The sequence below is a fragment of the Anthonomus grandis genome, chromosome 5 (assembly GCF_022605725.1).
Source record: "Anthonomus grandis grandis chromosome 5, icAntGran1.3, whole genome shotgun sequence".
NCBI lineage: Eukaryota > Metazoa > Arthropoda > Insecta > Coleoptera > Curculionidae > Anthonomus > Anthonomus grandis.
The window spans coordinates 5845274-5866646 of record NC_065550.1 but is presented as its reverse complement, the minus strand read 5'-3'; the positions used below and the strand labels follow the sequence as shown (position 1 = coordinate 5866646).

The following is a 21373-nucleotide window of genomic DNA, read 5'->3' as shown; positions in this document are numbered from 1 at the left end:
ATGGGACACCCTGTACAGTGAAATTACGAGACAGTTTTACCACGAACCGAAACTCTTTATTTTTACTCTCGACACGTGTTTCGCTGACAATGTTAGCATCTTCGGCAGAAGATTAAAACTGAACACGTTCAAAATGGCATCCGTTATTTTAGATGCACGTCTGCAGACACTAATAAGTCGATATAACAGCAGTCTCAATTTCTTCTTCGCGGAAAGTTGGTCTTGATGCAAAGACTATATCCTTAATCCTTCTCCAGATTCAAATCAAGGAGGTTAAATCGAGAGACCTAGAAATATTCGTTTTTCGTCGAAGTTTTAATATGTGTGCAATTATAAACAGAATCATTCCAAAAGGCAACATATAAAGTTTCTTGTGTTAAATTTTAAATTTACCTTGAAGGCCAAGGGCATGGGCTAGGAATAGGTCGACTAAGTTGTTCACACGGTGGTTTCAGAACTGATTAATATTAGGACAAAGTTGCAGTGGGCACTAGCCAATTTATTTTAAATGTTTTTGTTAAGGTTATTGATATGAATGAGCTATTCTTACGTGATAAAGAAAAGTTTTATTGCTTTTTTAAGATCAGAGGATGGTTGGGTCTGGATTATTTTGTGAGGTTATATTTAACTAACTTTTTGTCATTGATGTGATTTAATTGAAACTTGTGTTTAGGATTAATTTAAGATACAATTAATAAATGTTGACATAATTTTCACATAACTAGATTTTCTGAGATTATGTTTCTAGCAAGGAGACTAGAGATAAGGAGACTCATCTGTTTGTTAAACGAGTGTACCCAAAAATGAACAAAAACTAGTTTCCGAAAGATGCCATATAGGCGCTGTTAGTCAGAAGTGTACCTCACTTTGATTAGCGAGACCCATCTTTTGATAATGTTAATGATAATGATAATGCGATTTTCGGCATTTTCAAATATGCCTTTCTTCGTAAAAATCGTAAAGTTGCCTTCGTGTCTGAAGTATTTTAGACTCCTATCAGGATCAATTACAAACATACATTACACAATCTGAAAATAAATGCCGCAGTTCGTTTTAATTTTAGTAAACTGTTAAATCTGGAAAACGGAAAACTGATAGGTGATTTAACGGTAAAACAATGTTGTCGCATTTCTGGCAAATCGTCTATAACAAATCGGTTAATTGGCCACTCACTTTGATCTTTAAGAAGCCAGACGGGTCCGTTCCACCACATGTCTAAATTCAAAAGGTTCTTAGGCTGAACGCCCCGTGAGACTAAGTCTGCTGGGTTATCCGAACTATAAACATGTCGCCATTTAAAATTACCCGTTAATTTCTGTATCTCCGCCACGCGGTTGTCGACAAATGGTTTTAGTAAGTTCGGAGAAGTCTGTAGCCATCCCAAAACTATGGTTGAGTCTGACCAGCAATATATTTCATTAAATTTAATTTGTATAGATTTTAAAACTTTGGAAATAAGCTGAGCGAGCAAAAGTGCTGCACATAATTCGAGACGCGGCATAGTTAGGGATTTCAAAGGTGCTACCTTGGATTTCGCGCATAACAAATGGGATTCTGAATTACCATCGCTAGTATAAGAGATTATGTAAATACAAGCACCATAGCTTGATTCTGACGCGTCTGAAAATCCGTGCAAAGAAATGAAACTAGGGTTGCTGCAAGTAACCTTTCGTTGAATAGAGATAGAATTCAGAAGATTCAATTCTGACGGAAATTCTAACCATTTAGTCATAATGTGACTCGGTAAAGGTTGATCCCAGGTAAGATTCTCTGCCCACAATTTCTGTAACAGAATCTTGGCAATTATTATGCAAGGGCTTACCAACCCAAGAGGATCAAATATGGTTGCGATTCGTGATAAGATTACTCGTTTAGTAATTGGCTCGACTTCGTTTGAATGATTTACTACTTTATAGGTAAGTATGTCTTGTTCGCTTTTCCAGGAAAGACCTAAGATTTTCGTATCGTATTCCTTGTTTTCTGAAAAGTGTACTGTGTTGTCGTCTGAATGTAGATTTAATTTTCGTATAATGTCTGATCGATTCGACTTCCACTTTCGCAATTCGAAACCCCTTTTGAGCAAAATCTCTGAAAGTCTGTTAATTATATACTTTGCTTCGTCTGATGAATCCACTGACCTGAGAAGATCATCGACATACATATCTTGTTTAATAATATTTGAAATATTAGGACAATATTCCGAACATTCGTTTGCAATCTCATGAAGGCTTCGAATTGCTAAAAATGATCCTGAAGTGGTACCGTATGTCACTGTATTCAGTTGGTACGTTTTAATTGGCTCACTAGGAGTAGGTCGCCATACGATTTTTTGTAAGCTTCGTTGCTTAGGATTAATGAGTACCTGCCTGTACATCATTTTTATATCGCCTGAAATGACAATCGCACGAATCCTGAATCTTAAAAGGATTGATATTAAATTAGATTAGATAATAGGGCCATTCATGAGCAAAAGGGAAACGCCAGACGATGCTGATGCATTGAACACAACCCGAAGCTTGGTTGTACTACTAGCTTCCCTAAGGACCCCATGGTGAGGAAAGTAGTATTCAGGGTTATGATTGTCTTCGTCTTTTACTTTAGTCATGTGTCCGAGTGTCTCGTATTCGTGTAAAAAGTCCGTATATAAATTTCTTAGTGAATCGTTTGCTTGAAGTCTTTTTTCAAGGCAAAGAAATCTTTTAATCGCGATGTCGCGTGAGTTTCCGAGTTTATGAGGCGAGCTTTTGAGAGGGAGTGACACTATAAATCGACCGTCTGTTGAATAAGTTAGATTCTCTACAAAATGCTTTTCACATAAAACTTCTTCGTTTGACAAAGGCTTATTGTAGGAAACTTCCTCTACCTCCCAAAATTTCGTTAGCTGTTCTTGAACGGATAAATTTTTACTTAAATTGCAAATTGTCCGATTATTGAAACCTGATAGAGGGCCTGCCACAATCCATCCAAGGCGAGTACTTTGCATGATAGGACCGTTCGCGCCAAGTTCGTATTTTTCCGTGTTTAAAAGTTGCCAAAAAACGTCGGCACCGAGTAGTAAGTCGATTTTATCCGTCACATCAAAGTTAGGGTCTGCTAACTGAAGGTCCGGTGGCATGTTAAATGATTTACGATTGATAGGATAATCTGGTAAATCACTGGTTATTTTGTCTAAAACGAAACACGTTACATTAAAATTGTACGAATTAACCAACGAACGAATTTTTAAATGACATCGAGAGCTAGCACGAGAAACCTTGTCCGATATTCCGGAAATGGTTAAACTAGCATTTTCTGTTGTTAGTTTTAATCGATTGCATAGTTCTGTAGTCATGAAACTAGACTGTGCACCACAGTCTAAAAGTGCGCGTGCCGCTACAAAGTTTCCTGCAAAGTCTCGTACCAGAATGTCCGTATACTGCGTATCGAGATTAATGTTCGTATGTTGTGTATTGGTAATGTTCGATGGTGTATGCACCCCAACTGCTGCATTGAGTTGCTCTGTTCTTTGCTCGGTTTTGTGTAAAATGGTGTTATGTTTCGCACCGCAAAGCTTACAGTTAGTCCACCTACAATCCTTGAATGAATGATTAGGACGTAAGCAATTAATGCATAACTTTAATTCCTTTACATTTTTAATACGCTCGGGTATAGAAAGCTTCAAAAATTCCGTGCAATAAAAGAGGTTATGATCTGATTTACAATATGGACATGTATACTTCGGTTTGTTACTAACTGCATTGTCGCTATTTGCATTTACGAATAAGCCTCGTGAATTACCGCGGTTATTATTTCTTGGAACATAATTCTCGCGTGAAACCCGTTTTTCGCTAGACAATTTTTGACAATTCATCTCCATGTTTTCTAATAAGTCTGCCCGTTGCCTTAAAAATAACTTAAAATCTTCGAGGGTGCAAGGATGGCTATGCTTAGCCTTAATCCTCTCCCATTCCCGTGCCGTGTTAAAGTCTAGTTTGGTAGAGACTATGTAAATGACTAACGTGTCCCAATACTCTGTTGGTTCACCTAACTGCTTAAGACTTGTCAAATTTTTGAATAAATTGTCGCTTAGATTTCTGATTTGAACTGCCGATTCAACTGTCAAAGAATGCATTTTAAAAATCGAATTGATGTGATTCTGAATAAGAAGATTCTTATTGTTAAATCTTTCGTATAATGTTTTCCATGCAAATTCGTAATTATTCGCGGAAAATTCGATTGTTTTTATTACCTGCGGAGCCGTACCGATTAAAGACGCTCGCAGGTAGTGAAATTTCTGTATTTTGTTTAATTTTGCGTTTTCGTGTATCATTGATTGAAAGATATCACGGAAATCTAACCAATTTTGAAAAGACCCGTCGAATTTGGGTAAATGGATCTCTGGTAACTTAACCCCTTCTGTTGGATTAGAATTTTGATTCGCGCCGTTTTCGTTATCTGCGGAAGCAACACGTTTATTGTCTGTTTGACTGTGTTTCTCTAAAATTTCTTTACCCGTGGATAATACTGAATAAAACCGGTTGTCAAATTCTTCCCTTTCTAAAATTTGTGAATTTACATCTTCGACTATGCGCTCTATATCGTTTTGCACGTCATCAAATTGAGACATTAATGTTTCGGTATCATTTAGCCTTTGCTCCAACTCTATTACCTTAGCACGATCCAATGTATCTTCGATTGCTTGCAAGCTCTTAATAAACCTTTCAAATAATGTTATTTTGGCCTTTAATGAACCACGTTTCTTTACTAGAGCTTTGACTTCGTTCTCCATAATACTTGATTTATTATGTTAAAATTTAAAAAAAATCAAATCCTCACCCAAATGCCAATCGAAAATCTTCGTACAAATGTTTGAAATATCTTACTTGTTAAATAAACACAAACAATACTTTATTAGCAATATATCTGCATAAAACCACAAAAGTTCAATAAAACGATTAAAAAACAATACTACAAAACCAATACTAATTTTACTGAATACGTGCCTGTCTCTGATTCCAAATTCCACTGCCTGCACGCTAAAACTGTGTTTTTGCGGCGCACCGTTTCGTGATGCGACAAAAAAACGGACCACAAATGGGAAAAAGAAAGAAGGAATGAAATGACTTACCGCACTCAAATCGGCCGTCCGCTCGTATTTAACCTTGATCGGTCTCGCTGCTGCTTCGCCACCGCAAAGATGGCTGTCGGTCGTTTGCAAAACGCCGAATAAACGTATCAAATTTTCTCGATTATCGGGTCAAATGGACCATGTTGGACTGTATCACTGGTTGGAAAGATGCACTGGATTCGTATTAATACAAATATGTATATTAAAAGAATTAAATAAACTTTTATTGCCTTAATTTTATATAATTTTAATCAAAAAAATTGGTTGACGTGTTGCTTGGCTGAGTTGCAACTTGGAGTGGCGCTCGCCGTTGGTGGCGTTGCTAGCGCTCTCGCGTGAGGTGATTTGGGCTACAGGGCCGCACTCGACAATACACGTGTACCTTTTTTAACATAATCCAATAACTCTCGCCACTTTCGAAATCTATGTTCACCCTGCACAAACGAAAAAAAACGTAATTTATGCGAAACAGTTTTTGAAATATTTCAAAAAGAGGCACACTTCTGACCGAGTTATCGTTTAATTTTGTGTACTAATGCGTACGCGTGGGAAGCGCGGAGATAAGCCTCCTTATATCCAGTCTCCTGGATTTATAGTAAATGTTAGTAGTTAAGTTAGGTTGTCAATTGTTATCCTTGCTATTGAGCTGATTTGATTATAACTCATATTTAAGGTAAATTTAAGATACAATTTAAGCAGTTTTATCTAATTTTGACTTTAAAGTTGTATTTTAATTAAATTTGGATATAGTATACCTATTTGGGTTTTTAGATTTACTTTTAAAAGTAACGGTAAGAATTTCGACATTAATATTAAAGTCATTAATACCTTTGGAGCAACATGAATGTTCTGATGACTATGATGATTGTGAAAAATATAAATCATTAAATTTTTTAATGATTTATATTTTTTAGACTCACAATTGCCTCTTAAACATCTCATCGATTTTGAAGTTCTATTTATTATCTAAATTTTTAACAGTTCTAAATTTACCGCGTTATTCACTGGCCTTCAAAGATCCATTAATCTAATTTTTCCAATATTTGAGGTTAGGTCATATCATTTCATTTAATTTTTTTGATTTTTTTGGGATTTTGGGTCATGGTGTCAAAACTATCCTCCTGGCGAAGAAGTATTTATTTAAATTAATTATATTTTTGTTGATTATTATTGCCCAATGAATGCTCTTTTGAACGATCTCAAATTTGTTAAAATCGGTCAAACCGTTAAGAAGTTAAAGCAGGTTACTGCAAAAACACTTGAACGCCCACCACTAATTTTTTTTTTACGAAAATAATAGATAAAATGGGTCTCTTTAAAAATGTAAAAAAAAAATTAATTATGCGAAATTTAAATTTTTAAATTTAAGATGGTAATTACGCCCTCTGTAATTTTTAGAACTTCAAAATATTTTCCATCAATTCTTCATGACCGATTTACCTCTAAGTCATACGACGAACGGTTCCCGAGATATAGCCGAGGAGCAGTCTTATTGGGTCATTCGGTAGACCACTATTTTGTAAAAGTGCACCTGAGAAATATAACATTTATTTTACAAAAAATTTTACAAACAAATTACAATTAAACAGGTCTAGTAAAGAAAATGAACACGCGAAAAATAAGATTTTGAAAGGCTGCCATTTTGCTATTGGTAGCAGTAATGACTTAATATTCTAGGACTAAAAACCACTCAGTGGGAGCTTTCAAACGATGTATCGCATGACCCTCCTTTCTATTTAATTTTATATTTAAGTTTTCCACAATGAGCTAGGGACCAAAAAGTAGTATTTAGGTCGGTAATAATGTGTGCCAATCTTAAATAGCTTTGGTTCCAAAAGAGATTGGCGTATTGAAAATTTTGAATGCTATTATGCTCAACTGTATTTTTAGTCGGCTTAAATTTTAAGTTTGAAATTTTTAGACCGTATAAACTGTTTTTGATTGAGTAATATATTATCTTTTATTATCTTTCAGGACGTTCGAACTGAAAACTCAGAATCGAGAACGTCATTATGCAGGGTACTGTTAAGTAACGGCAGTACCACTGTGGTGCAAATAAAAGAAGACGAGACCATCCAAGAGTTGATTGCGCGACTGTTAGAAAAAAGAGGATTGACTTACTCCTCTTATGAAGTGTTTACCAACAAACATCCAAAAGTAAGTTTAACTTGGAAAAACTGTTGCTTTGTTATCTAAACTTATAAATCTTGTAGGCCCTAAACATCACAGATCCATCCACCACATTGGCAGGCTGTGAAGTTACCATAGAGCAAAGAGTGGTATTCAAACTCGACTTACCAAACCGGAAAATCATTTCGGTTAAGTCAAAGTACACGAAGAACATCGTAGATGTCTTAAAACCGATATTACATAAGTACAAATTTAATTTAGAAGAGGTGGTAGTCACCAGGTTTGGAGAATCTGTGGATATAAGTTTATCAGTGACTACAATCGACAATGCTCGGTTGAATATTCAGTTAAAAGGTAAGTTCAAGAGTTTTAATGATAAGGTTTATATTTTTTTAAATCCTAATTTATAGATACAGTGATGTGCACAGATCAAACCGTCCCAGTGCTAAATGTGAATAATGTTAAGATTGATAAACTAGAAGAAATTACCAATAAAGTATATGAAGGTATTTTGCAAGAAAAGTCAAAAAATGAAGCTTTACAACCAATGTGTAGGTCGGATAAAGGATCCGTAAAGGTACGTGTGATTTGAATAGTTTTAAATCAGTGAAATAAGAAAATTGTGCAAAATCCACTTATTTTTTTTATTTAATCTTATAGACTAGCAAGCTTTCTAAAAATAAAAAAAAAATCTTAAAATTGGTGGCAACAATTAGTATTAAAGAAATTTTCTTGATTTTTTTTTCAATTGTCATTTAATTTGTCATAACAGTGTACATACTTTACTTAAACTGGTTTTACGTAAAATTTGTAGAGCGAAGATTGGGGCTCCGAACATTCTTCGCTGTTGGGCAAGTTTTTACGGAAAGATTCTGGATTACATGGGGAGAAGAAAAAAAAAGTGTCATGCCAAAGGCCGAAATTGCCCAGTGAAAGTTGGAGCGGTGGAGACAACATTCGCGATAAGAAACCTTTAATTGCTAAACTAAAAGCCGGAGCGAACAAGTTGCATGTTGGGGCGTGTAGTGAGAGCGATGGTGAGTAATTTTTCTTCACATTTGTCCGACTTTGTGCGATTTAATATTATCAATTTTTTTTCCAATAATTTTTATAGGATAGTTTCAAACTTGATACTTTTTTTAACTGTGTATAGTGTTAATTCGTTTAAATAAATTACTTTTTTCAAAAAAAAAAGTAACAAAAAAAACAATTGCATTTTTACAAAACGTGTCTAGTAAGGTCATGTTTAATTAAGTTAAGGGGTTCAAAGTTATTACCATTAACTTTAACACAACGATTTGCGATATTTATTTATTTATTTTTAGCAATACAGCCCAAGAGTATAAACCATTTACAGAGCTAAAGGTTACAATAATGTTTTAATAATTTTTAAGATATAGTAAAAACATACATAAACCAATATATTCTCCGCAACATCACAGTATAAACTATATTTCAATAATTTATAATAATAATCCTAATATAAAAATAAGCAACCACAAATCATTAACCCTAAAAAAGAATATATATTTGTATACCTAAATCTCAATGAGCGAGAATTGGTAATTCATCTTGGCTGACTTCACTACTTTCATCACGCTACATTCAGCACTACAACACACCAAATCTAACAGCCTATTAGACTAATTTAACTCAAAAAATCACAAAAAATTAATTAACATAGGTGCTTTTTCTATCCCGCTGGCCTTGATTACTTACATAATTGAGCACATCAAAATCGCCAATTATTAAGTTTATTAATTATTAAGTCGCCAGTTATGTCTAATTGTAATAAGATAATAAAAGAATCTTTTAAACTTCTCATCGATTATATTTGGAGGTATATATAATACAAACACAAACAGTGGTTTATAATACAGTAAACATTTACACAGAATAAAATCTATATAAGAAAAATTATTAGAGATATGACTAATGTCTATTGTTGAGCACACTATTGGGTTTTTGACAACCAGAAGGACACCGCCTCCACGCGATAAATTGACTTGAACTTCGATCTTTTCGGCGTGCCTCGTATTTAGCTGGAAATTTTTTGTTTCTGGAACTGACGTTTTTCCCTTCGATGAACGTTGGCTTGGCTACCAAGGTTGTCTTACTGGCAACTGGTGGAGCGTTAGGCAGTGCAGTTTCAATTGGTGGTAGGTCAGGGCTCGAATTAGATGGTTCAGGATTTTGTAAAACAAGCTTTTGCAGATCTTCCAGGGGCCATGTTTTATTATCAATTATTACATAGTCCTTTTTCAACTTAACGGAGTACCCTTGGTTTTTGGTAGACTTCTTATAAAATAGAAGCTTTTTCTTTAAATCAGAAAGTAGCTCTTTAGGTAGGTCTTCTGAGATCGATAACTCAGTATTTTTTAGTTTATACGCCGCTTTTAACATGGAACGAGCGGCAGAGTTCGTTACAAACTTAATTAATATTGGTCTTTCTCTATAATTATTTTCAGTTCTTCCAATCCGAAAGGCCTCATCAATGTCATGGGATATAATATTAATATATTGCATAGTCTGTGAAAATTCCGATAATATAGCATTAAGATCTTCATGAATAGTTTCCTTAATGCCAAACAGGACTAGGTTTTTGGAACGAGTCTGATATTCTAATTGCTAAATTCTGTTTCTGAGTGCTTTATTCTCCTTCTCGAGTTTTTTAACACCTTGCATATTTTCGTTTAGTTTGGTGCCAAGGTCTTGTATTATTTCAGCTTTCATATACTGCATATTTTGAGGGTAATTCTGCAGTTTAGCGGCTTTTGTCAAAACTAACGAAAAATGGTGGGGTTTTTTGCAAAATGGGTAGATTTCGATATATATTTTTCACTAAGAGTGGCGGAAAGCCAAATTTTATCATGAAGAGGGTGTTATCACGCACTAAATCACTCACTATGGGACATGAATAAAATAACGTTATTAGAATAACCCTGTATTCGATTAGTTTTGTCAACAAATAGGTGACAACTGAGGTGAGGTTAGAAGTGGTGTTGCCAGTTCTGTCGTCAACTGCGTTTTGTCACTCTGCAGCTTCAGCCTTGTCCCCAGTGTGGCTGACTCATGAGTGCCTTCTCTAAAGTGGCGAATTCACTCTATATTTTTTTAGTCACGTGAAATGTTAGGTATTATGCGTAGAATAAATTCACAAAAACTGTTTTTACCTTTTCTTGTAACTAAATCTGTTATGTTCGTGCAACAGATATACCGACCATTTTTCATTAGTTTTGACAAAAGCCGCTAAACTGCAGAATTTTCATTTTGAGTTAGTGAAGCTAATAGCTGCCTATTTGTTAAATCTTCCATTTTGCACAATTATCGGGAATCTAGTCCCAACACAGGTAAACAAATTCACTACTGTAGAACTGTTTGCAGTCAATTTTATAATTAGGTTTAATTAAAACAATAGCTCACACATCTACAGGAAGACTGGTCAAGAAACTGTTTACCCGCAAGTATTAACAGCAACTTATTCGACTTACTCATAAAAGAGTCCACTCAGTTCTAAGACACAGCTTGCTAAACTCGGAGCACACAATTCACGTGCATACACCTGCGATAATACGTTTAGAATCTAATGAATATGAAATATGTAATGAATTCGGTTTTCCTCTAAAAGTAAGACCTCACTAGGCGGAACTGCACTGCAGCGAAGCGACGCCGCACACAAATGTCATTTTATTGAATTTATATGAAATTTCCCGCAATATGCTGCGCGACACAGCACTGAACTACAAAGTTAACTTTTCTACCAATTCTGGCGCGCTGTATCGTGCATCGTTGTTCATCTGCCATTAGTGCAGTATAGCAAGCGACGCGGTACTTAACGTCACTCGTATTTACCGTACAATAACAAAACAGTTTGTCACCATGCTGCTCGACGAGGAAGAATTGATTAATTGAATAAGTCAGTATTCCGAGTTGTATGATCTCCAAAATTATTATTACATGAACAGCAACAGAAAAAATAACATTTGGTGATTGCGCTCTTCAATCATTCTTCTGCCTCATGTAGCAAAAATACTATTATTACGTCTTCGTCAATTTCAGCCATCTTGTTCAAAAAGACCTTATGAACCATACACACCACTGTTAAACAAAAATACTGAATAACGTCGCGCCGTGCCGCAGGAATTCAAATGCAACACCTCAATAAATATTTTGTATCGCATCGCTCCGCTGCAGTGCAGCTTCGCCTAGTGCGGTCTTACCTTAACTGTTGCCGCAGCCTGCTCAATACGAGCAATTAATTCTTGTCTTTAAATTTAGTTTCCAAGACGCATTTTTATTTATAAACTCCAAAAAAAATCATACGGATTTAGGTCTGGCGACCTTGATAACTATGCAACTGGTTTATCTCGACCGATCCGCCTATTTGAGAAACTAACTAAAAACTTACGCACTTCCCGGCTAAAATGGGCAGGTGCTCATTTTAGCAGAAGCCAGATAGCTTTCCTGGTATTTAATGGCGCATCTTCTGAACAAAACAGGCAGATTATTTTCTCAAAAAATTAAAAACAGCACGAAGAGTTAAATAGAAAAAAAAAGTTTATCGAGATACTCCGTAAAACGGAAGCAAAACAAGTAAATATGGTACCTGCCGAGATGTGTTTCTGCTTTTTGCGTTCTTCAGTGCAAGGCAATCAGAGAACCAAAGGACTCGGGTCTCTGGTTGCCCTGCCCTGAAGAAGCCAAAACCACTTGTTCTGCTTCCTTCTTACCGAGTATCTCGATAAGCCCAGGCAGATTATGTTGCAAAGGTCTAGATAATTTTTCTCTCGTCAAACAGTCTGATAAGTGTTACCGACGATTATCAACAGACCCAACATGCCTATTTCGAAAATGGGTTATTCCGTTCGGGTAAATGTTGCCTCGTGCACAGCTAAAATAAAAAATTTTATTAAAAAATTATTGGAAAATTAAAAAATTTTAATAATTTTCATATTGTTGTACGAACCAAATAAAACTAAACTCTGCAGGGGAATTCTTCAGGCTGTAGCGCTTAAACACGTGAAAGACAAAATTGATTTTTGCACAATGTCGTCTATACTTTTTTTTAACTTACTGCACAACAACTCGACTACTTGTTGTTGGATCTTCTTTGAAAAGCTTTAAAATTTATTCTTCCCTTTGCAAATTTTTATGTCTCCCTCCTCTTCTTGCCTGTCCTCCACGTTGTTCCCGTACTGGTCATTTCCTAGCCCGTTGAATAAGATTTATAAAATGTCTGGGTGCAGCATGAGTGCCCTGCGTATAATCTTGAAGCAGCAGCCGCACTTTAAAGATACTCCCCGTAAATAAGCAATATATTCACAAGTTCATTGTTTTATTGTAACTCTTAATTTTTAATTCTTGCCTGATACTCTTTTCGAAACTGTTGTACAACTGGATCATTAGCAAATGTTTAAAAATGCTTACACGAAGTTAAAACAAGTTCGTTCAGAAAAATGTAAACAATAAAGGGCTTAAAGTTGCTAAGGTAACGCGGTGAAGATGTATCTTCACCGAGCATCAGAGACATCAGAGGTTTTCAGAACCCTTAAAAATTGAGTAATTAACTATTGAGTCTTGCTTAGGCACAATACGCAGACAAATAAATAAGATTTATATAAACTTGCAAATTCAATTTTTTTACAATTTACAAGTTTACATCATGTAATAATTTCTTAGAATAGATTGTTTCAATGATAAAAACGATTGCCAATTAGGAATCTTCCCAATTGAGTGAAATTAAAAGAATATTTTATCTTATCCTTTTTACTCTTGTTAGTGCAACTATTTCTTTTAACTTTTCTTTTTTTTGGTTACCTATCATTTCATATGTAACTTGGTCTTAGTCTAAGTCTGGTATATACGGTTAGAAACTATGACCATGACATTAATCATGGAAATGTTGTATATTTTTATTAGACAAGTTCTGTTTGAGTGCGCCGGTTTAAGAATTTCCCACCATTTCTCCTTCGCTTATAGCTCCATAATTTAAGGAAGATATAACACGGGAAAGTTCATAATTTAAGTTTCTTTGAAATATGAGATAAAGTATTAAATTTATTATACTTAGTTATGAATAGACCTAAAATAAATTGTGGTATGAGAACACTGCAAAACAGGATTTTATTAAATTAAAATAGCCATTTAACTCAACTCGTAATAGTTATATTTATTATAGAAAATATACACAATTTGGCAACTACGACTCTATATGTCAAAAGTTTGACAATATAATTATCAATAGCAACGAGTTTCGATCATCAAATAAACTAGAGTAGACCCCTATTTTACCATATTTTAAAGAAATTAAATATTATTTTCTAGCGTCCTGTGTAAATAATCCGCAATTTTTTTCTCTTAATCTATTCTTTTCAAAGTACTCTTTCTACTCAAAGTTTAAAATATTGCAAAACCGGAGATCATTAAAGTCGACAAGACTCGCATTAACTTGATTCTCCGATGATCGCATGCACCTTTGCGTTTTGATCTCCGATCTTGATAAAGTTCTACTTTTTGTTTTATACGTTGTACACAACTTCGAGAAACTTCCACAATTCGTGCTATTTGGTATTGTAATATGTTTTATGCTTCCGGCATGCGAAATTCGACCACCTGTTATTGGCCACAAATCAGACACTTTTCCCATTCTGAAATAGTTTTTTTCACATAATATGACCTTAAAATGTGTAAATATGTACTTTGACATGTTGTCAATAATAAACTCAATTAATGAAATTGAAAAGAGTTAAACCTGTTCAAACGTAAAATTGTTGAATAGCACACGAACCTCTCTCTACTGGCCTTGGGCCTTCTTTCGTATGAATGTAGCTAGTCTCCTATTAAGGTCTTTTGGGACAGCGAATTAAATCGCGTCGGAGGAGTTTCTTGTACACTGTTTTGCCTTGTCTCTCCTCGATCAGGACTCGCACTGTTGTGTAGCAGATATTCTTTCTCTAAAACTGGACTCAACACCCAACATCGCCCTAATTTGAATAGCAATGTCAAATTGAAACTCGTATTTTCTTAGCTTATATGTCATTTTTGCGAAAATCAGTGTGACCAATCGATTACCAACATTATGAATCTTGCCAAAACGATAAGACGTGCCCGGGATATAGGGGCATATCAATAAAAAGATCATAATAACAACAAGAAACATATGAAAATAGTAAATTTGCAGCATGGATCTAATAATATGTCAAGAGACTGTAGTTCTAAACCAAATAAAAAAATACCAAAAAGATACAAAAATAATAAATATTTGATAGGTGAACGGATTTATTATTACTGAAATGTAAAAATAAACTTATTGAGTTAATGTTATTTTGGCTAGGTAGTTTGTGTTAATGTGTCTAAAAAACCCAATTGTAATGGACATTTTACTCGCAATAATATTATTATTATAAAAATTATTTGTTGTGAAGCTTTGTGAGCTATTACAGAAAATACAAATCAAAGAAAACCTCTATGGGATTGTATTAATGATATTTGTTATAATAAAAAATTGAATCGAAAAAGTATTTAAAAAATAAAGACAACAAATGGTGAGATCTTTGAAAATAAAGAAATTATAGCAAATCATTTTAATAAGTATTTTAGTGAAATTGGAAAAATGTTGGCAGATGAAATAAAGAGAGTGCCAAAAACAAGTTTACCAAGCAACAAACAAATTTGTGAACATACAATTTTTCTAAGGCAAACAACAGCTTCAGAAGTCATACAAACCATCGCCAGTCTTAAAAAGGGAAAGGCGCCTAGTATTGATGAAATTAAGGCCGAAATTCTAAAAGAAATTCGAAATGAGATAGCATATCCCCTAGCCTACATAATAAACAATTCTTTTGAGTCTGGTATGTTTCCCCAATCTTTAAAAATTGGCGTAATTATACCACTGCATAAAAATGGCTCGGAAGAAGACGTTAATATCTTTCTTAGCAAAATACTCTGTTCTTTCAGATAAACAGTTCGGATTTCGAAAAAGTATCAACTAAAATGCTATTCTCCAATTAACGAATTACCTATATGACAACTTGGATAAATCAAAGATTACTGTGCATATTTGCTGATCTCTCAAAGGCATTCGATACTGTTGACCACGATGTTTTGTTGAGGAGACTTTATTCTTATGGCATTAGGGGTATGGCTTATAAACGAATTAAAAGCTCCCTAATCAATAGAAAGCAACTTGTCAAAATAAATTAAGTCAAAATTACCTTCAAAAAAATAACTTGCGGAGTACCTTAAGGCACTGTACTTGGACCTTTATTTTTTTATTCTATATGTCAACGACTTACTTAAAATGAGTACTTTGGGATAAATAATAAGCTACACAGATGATACTGCCATTTATTACTCTGGTGATTCATGGCAATCTGTAAAAGTTAAACCTGAGAAAGATTTTACAAACATTGTGAATTGGCTTCAAATAAACAAACTTTATTTACATTTATCTAAAACAAAATATTTAACATTCACATCTTATGCAAGCAATTTATCAAAAATGGGACCACTTAAGATAGACACAGACATTTTAGTACTAGAACCAGAAGTAATGAAATATTTGGGCGTAAAATAGATAGACACTTAAAATGGGATATACACGCATCTGAAGTGACAAATAAAATAAGAACTCTATTATCTAAATTTAAACGACTTAAAGAATTTTTGGATTTAGCACACTTGAAAACATTATATTTTGCTTTAGTACAATCACACTTAACCTATGGACTTAGCGGATAGGGAAACTGTCGTTCTCTTGAAGTTGTCCAAAAAATGGAAAAAAAGGGATAGGGTGAAGTGGGGTAAGTGTAATCAAAAAAATGATAGTGGCACTTTAAAATTTCATAACAAAAAAACCAAAAGAGAAATCGGGTTCATTTTTAGTAGGCACAGAGCTTATTTCTTTGTTAAATCAATGTCATATTTATTTATTTTTTGTCTGCTTTGGTTTTTTTTATAAACCAAAATAAAAAAAACATGTCGGCTGATTACACTTGCCCCAGAGAATGGGGCAAGTGTACTATAGTATGAAAAATTCTGGGTAAAAAAAAAATAGCTTGATTACTATCTTAATTTATAAGGTTATGAACTTTTTTCGTGGAGCAATGATAGGGAATAAAACTCAAAGATTTTCTGAAAAGTATATTACGTAGGTAAGTTGAGCAAAACAGGCTGTGACATGTTTTTTTTTTATATATTTAACGTTATATGAGGTAAAGGATACTGGAAAAGTTAGTTCTCCTCTTCGCCCTAAAGTGGGTTCTGGTAAAACTCGCTCTATATCTGATGCAGCCACTAAGTGATGGTCCTCTTGTTCAGGTCAGTGAAACACTGAACTATGCGCGTTTGGGTTTGATTTTTTTTTAAACTTAATGGTAGGTTGCGATTCTTCATCAAGCGTTGTTATTTGACCAGCATAGAAAAGTATACTTTTCTTTCCTTTAAATGAGACCAAAACCCAGTTTCCAATGTTAAGGTTTTCTACCCCTTTGAGAAACAATTCGTCTGGTTTTAATGCTTCTTCATCTTCCTCTAACCTTTTTGCATAAGTCTCAAAGGTGACGTCGTCGGATTCACTGTCACTTAAAATTTGCGGTTCGTCTTCATCTGAAGAGCTCTCATTAATATGTTTGGCTGTTATTTTTTTTTGATTCCTTCTTTGTTTTCTTTGCTAATTCTTTCGCTTTCTTTGCTTTATCTTTTTCTATTCTTTCATCTTCTTTTTCTTGCCCAGCCTTTTTCTTTTTTTCTATGTTTTCTTTTGTTGTTATAATTTCAGCTCCCGGAGCTACCCCTTTTCTTCTTTCTTTTTCGTTAGGTCGGGGCGATTGCCTCACTGTTTCCAGCAACAATTCTTCAAATGATAAGAACCGCTACTTAGTGCTGCTATTGGTATTGGTCTACTTGGCCCTGCTATTGGTTCTGGTCGCGGTTCTGATGCTAGCTGCTGCGTAGTTGGTTTCTCTCTCGATGGCTCTTCATGGCTGCTTGTGCTGGGTTCATTAAGAAGTTGTTCTGTGGCAGGTTGGGGATTTCTCAAACGTTCTTCATATCTTCGTAGAGCTTCTGGATCATATTTAGAGCGGTCGATGACAGATCTATTAAATGGGCATATTCCTCCTCTACGAAAGCCCGATGTCAGTAAAGCTGGATCTGTCTCTTTCCAAATTGTGCTCACAAGTACCGAAAAATTTTTCTTTGGTATTTTAACACCCACATGTTTTCTTTGGTTAATTTGGAATCCCACCGTCACTTAAGGCTCTTAAAGACCGCTAGGTCCATGGGTTGCAATAGGTGGCTGAAGTGTGGAGGTAATTTAAGTACAATTATATGATTTTCGGCAGCCGTCTCGATAAGTTTTGGGTCTAAGTGCGTTGAATGTCCATCATACAAAAGCAGGATTGGTCTTTCAGGTACAACGTTGCGAATAAAAGTTTTTGTAAAATAGTTTACAGAGATTTCGGTTTCCATCCAACCATTTGGTGACGCAGCATAAGAAGTAGCTGGAAAGGTAGATTCCTTGGGAGCCAGCCAGGTACTCCATAGATTTTTTCCCTTAAAAACAATTTATGGAGGCAGTTTATCCCCATTGGCGTTGCCACCCATGAGAACTGTCGTACTCTCTCTTCCAGGCCCGGTGGTTATTCTTGAAGCAGGGGCATTTTTCTGACCCACAATTTTAGTTTTACTTGAATCGAGCGTAAAAATAGTTTCGTCGATGTTATAAATCTGAGAAGGCTTATTTTGCAGGTCGTTATTTTCTAAGGTTGCTTTTAACATGTCAAAATATTGTTCAATCACAAATGGATCATTGGCTTTTTTTCTGGCATACTCCAGTCCTTGTGGTTTTTTTAAAGATAGCCTGTGCCTTTTTTTAAAGGATAAGAACCAATCCTCGCCAGGTATTCCATCTTTAAATGGCGTTTTTATATTATTTTTCGTGATATACTTTCCCACCAATTCTAAGATTTCCTTTCTGCTGAGCCCCCAACCCCACTTCTCCATGATTTTTATGGCATTCACTAATTTTTCTTCATCAGCTGCAGGTATTGCGGTGGGTCTTCCTTTGAACGTGCTTTTTGATCCTCGGGTTCCTCGTAGGTGTTTTTGAAGAGTGGAAAATGGGATTTGATACCTCTGGGCAGCACCACGAATACTGATACGATTTTCTTGGATGTTTCTGATTGCATCTTAAAAAAGCATCTTTGCATCTTTAAAAGTTCAGCACTGTAAGAAGGGTCTTTTTTTTATACACTCTCACCATTTTAAAGGAACTCACTAGGAACTGCATAAACTAGTCTTAGATCGGTCCTATTTTAAAGATTTCCACACTGTCTTTACAATTAATTAGTCTTTGGTAAGTATTTATACTATTTCTTCGATATTTGTCTTAGCCTGTAACAATAGAGAAAATGATAGGTTATAGCCTAAAAACTCAAGAAGGAGGAGGCTGGGGCAAATGTAGTCAGTGATTACACTTACCCCTTATGCGTATTTCGGTGGGGTAAATGTAATCGCTGGCATACATTTTTTGTTAAGTATCGAAAATCAAATCTGATAGCAGAGTCAACATCCTTGTCGAAAATTACCTAAGGGAGCAAAATATTACAACTAAATACTAATATTAGCAGTAGTAATAGGGAATTAAAATTCCTAAAAGGCACTTACAAAATTATTATAAATGTCAAAGTACAAAAAAGAAAAAGGGAAATCTTTGAAACTGGAACTAAGAGGTTAATAAAAAGTAATAAAGGTATAAAAAGGGTCATATTTTCGAATTTCGAAGAAAATATGTTCCAAAATGTTATAAAAAAAAATCTTAGGGCTTGATTACATTTGCCCCATGATTACATTTACCCCACTTCACCCTAATAAAAATTATATGTGAAAAAATAAACTTTCCTTCCAATCAGCTTTTTGCTAATACTGGCATATTTGATTTGATTTATATGTGCAGAAATGTTAATGAACCTACATAAAGGAGACATCTCTGTTAAAAATGTAGTTCATTCCTATGCAACTCGAGCTCAGAATCAGAATGCATTAGTACCCCGAAGTAGAAAAACTATTGGTCAGCGATACAGTAAGCATTACATTTCACAAATCTTCAACTTTGTTTCCCAAAATATTAGAGATAAATTAAATTTAGAGATTGAATACATCAGATGGGCAGAGAAAAATTTAATAATTTAATAAATAATACATAGGATAACTAAGAAATTTCAGATCTCGGTAATTAAAAAAACCACTGATCAATACATATACAGATATGACCCAAATCCTAAACAAAAAAAGACATTTAGTACTGAACTCGTCAAAATGTATATTAGCTGGAAACAAATTGTTATTATTATGTATAGGTGTAATAAGTTATCACGTACAAGTAGTATAGTAGTATACTACTACTTCTGTGATTATTGTTTATTTACTCGTAAATTGAAATTAATCATTTTGTAATATTTTTTCATTATTGTAAATAAACTGATTTATTATTATCATTATTAAACAACTATATATTTATATAAAATTTTTATTACAGAATTGGTCGAAGGCCTAACACGAGCGCAACGCCGTCTAGAGGATCAACGAGGGACCGAAATAAACTTCGAGCTTCCCGACTTCCTTAAAGATAAAGAAGAGCGATTATTGCATCAATCCCAGTACCCTTCCGACACGCCTGAACAGGACTCGCACCCCAAAATGGCCTTAACAAAGACTCTCGTCATTCACCCAAATTATGAAAATCAGCACGTTACCCCAGTACCTAATAAAGCAGACTCTCCAGTGAAATTAAAGGCGTCCAGTCCGGAAAAATCAGTATTAAGTCTTAGTCCGAAATCGGAGCCGCCACCCTTACCGCCCAAACCAAAAATCGTGCCGATAAAACCAGCGAATTGGGGCCAGGCGGGCTTTTATAAAGCGAACCAGGCAGCAGAGAAGAGAGCGGATTTGTTTCTCGAGCAGCCGTCTAGCAGCTTTGTGTAATATTAGTATTAGAGGAAATTTAGAGTATTGTGATCAAGTGTGTGTTAAAGTTAAACATATTTTATATAATATAATTTATTTATATGACGGAATTCATAACTAACAAAAGTATTATTAAATTAATAAAGTTTGTTTTTTTTTCTGTGTAAGACATTTTTTCATCATCTAGCAGAGTTAGATGTTTTTTTTTTTGGACGATTAGAAGAATAGAAATGTTTGATCTGAAGCAGACGATAGATAGCCCAACACGAATAACTTAACATACCTCAACATTAATAGATGTTATTTTAGGGCCCTCGCAATTAAAAATCAAGACAATTTTCTTCAATGTTTCGCTGTTACACCCTTTGATAATATTTTTTATCTAATAATCAATATCTAATATCAAATATTTAATTCCAATGATTCTGATAAATGTGCTACTAATTTCGTAACATCAATTAAAATAATTTTCGAAAACGCCAGCAGCAACTCATATATTAAATGTAAAGATCGTAAATTAAAACTCTGGATTACTCTCGGTATAATTAAATCTATTAGAACGAGAGACAAATTAAAAAAGAAAAGTGCTATACTTAAGACTAATGAAACTAATAAAACCTTCAAAGACTATCGTAATAACCTGTCAAGATTAATTAACATTACAAAAAATAATTATTTCTCTAACAAACTCGCGGTAAATAAACATAACATAAAACAGGTCTGGAAGGTGGTCAAAGAAGCAACAAACGAGAGAACAAGATCGGTCTGCGAATATGCAGCTGTAATTGACAACAGCTGCGGTGGTGAAATTGCGGGAGATGATAATATTGCAGATGCTTTTAATTCCTACTTTAGCACAATTGGAAAAATTATGGCGGGTAAAATTAAAAATCCAAGACAGGCCAGCTTAAAGCTAAAAAATAATCCAAGTGGAAACTCTATGTATCTTAAACCTATAACGGCAAATGAATTAATTCAATTAATAAGCACTTTTAAGTCTAATGAAGCATCTGGGACTGACGAAATACTTGCACTATTTTGGAAGAAGTATCATAAACATCTTATTAAACCAATTCTACATCTTGTAAATTTAGCATATGAGACTGGTATTTTTCCCTCAATTTTCAAACATGCCACTGTAACCCCGTTGCATAAATCGGGAGATAAAAA

At 34.5% G+C, this 21373-nt stretch overlaps 2 protein-coding genes across 5 annotated transcripts in view; both read left to right on the top strand.

Annotated features, from left to right (window-relative positions):
- LOC126736885 (regulator of G-protein signaling loco) overlaps positions 1 to 20361 on the top strand; it is a 199111-nt gene extending 178750 nt beyond the window's left edge. For all 4 annotated transcript variants that reach the window (XM_050441494.1, XM_050441495.1, XM_050441496.1 and 1 more), the window contains 5 exons: positions 7082 to 7264; positions 7321 to 7591; positions 7648 to 7814; positions 8052 to 8274; positions 19776 to 20361. In XM_050441494.1, the coding sequence (XP_050297451.1) occupies positions 7082 to 7264; positions 7321 to 7591; positions 7648 to 7814; positions 8052 to 8274; positions 19776 to 20221 (1290 nt within the window). In that variant the 3' untranslated portion in view covers positions 20222 to 20361. The remainder of the gene's footprint in view (positions 1 to 7081; positions 7265 to 7320; positions 7592 to 7647; positions 7815 to 8051; positions 8275 to 19775) is intronic.
- LOC126736903 (lysM and putative peptidoglycan-binding domain-containing protein 2) overlaps positions 17946 to 21373 on the top strand; it is a 103403-nt gene continuing 99975 nt past the window's right edge. Inside the window, exon 1 of the mRNA XM_050441530.1 lies at positions 17946 to 17950. The gene's annotated coding sequence lies outside the window, so the exon portion shown is untranslated. The remainder of the gene's footprint in view (positions 17951 to 21373) is intronic.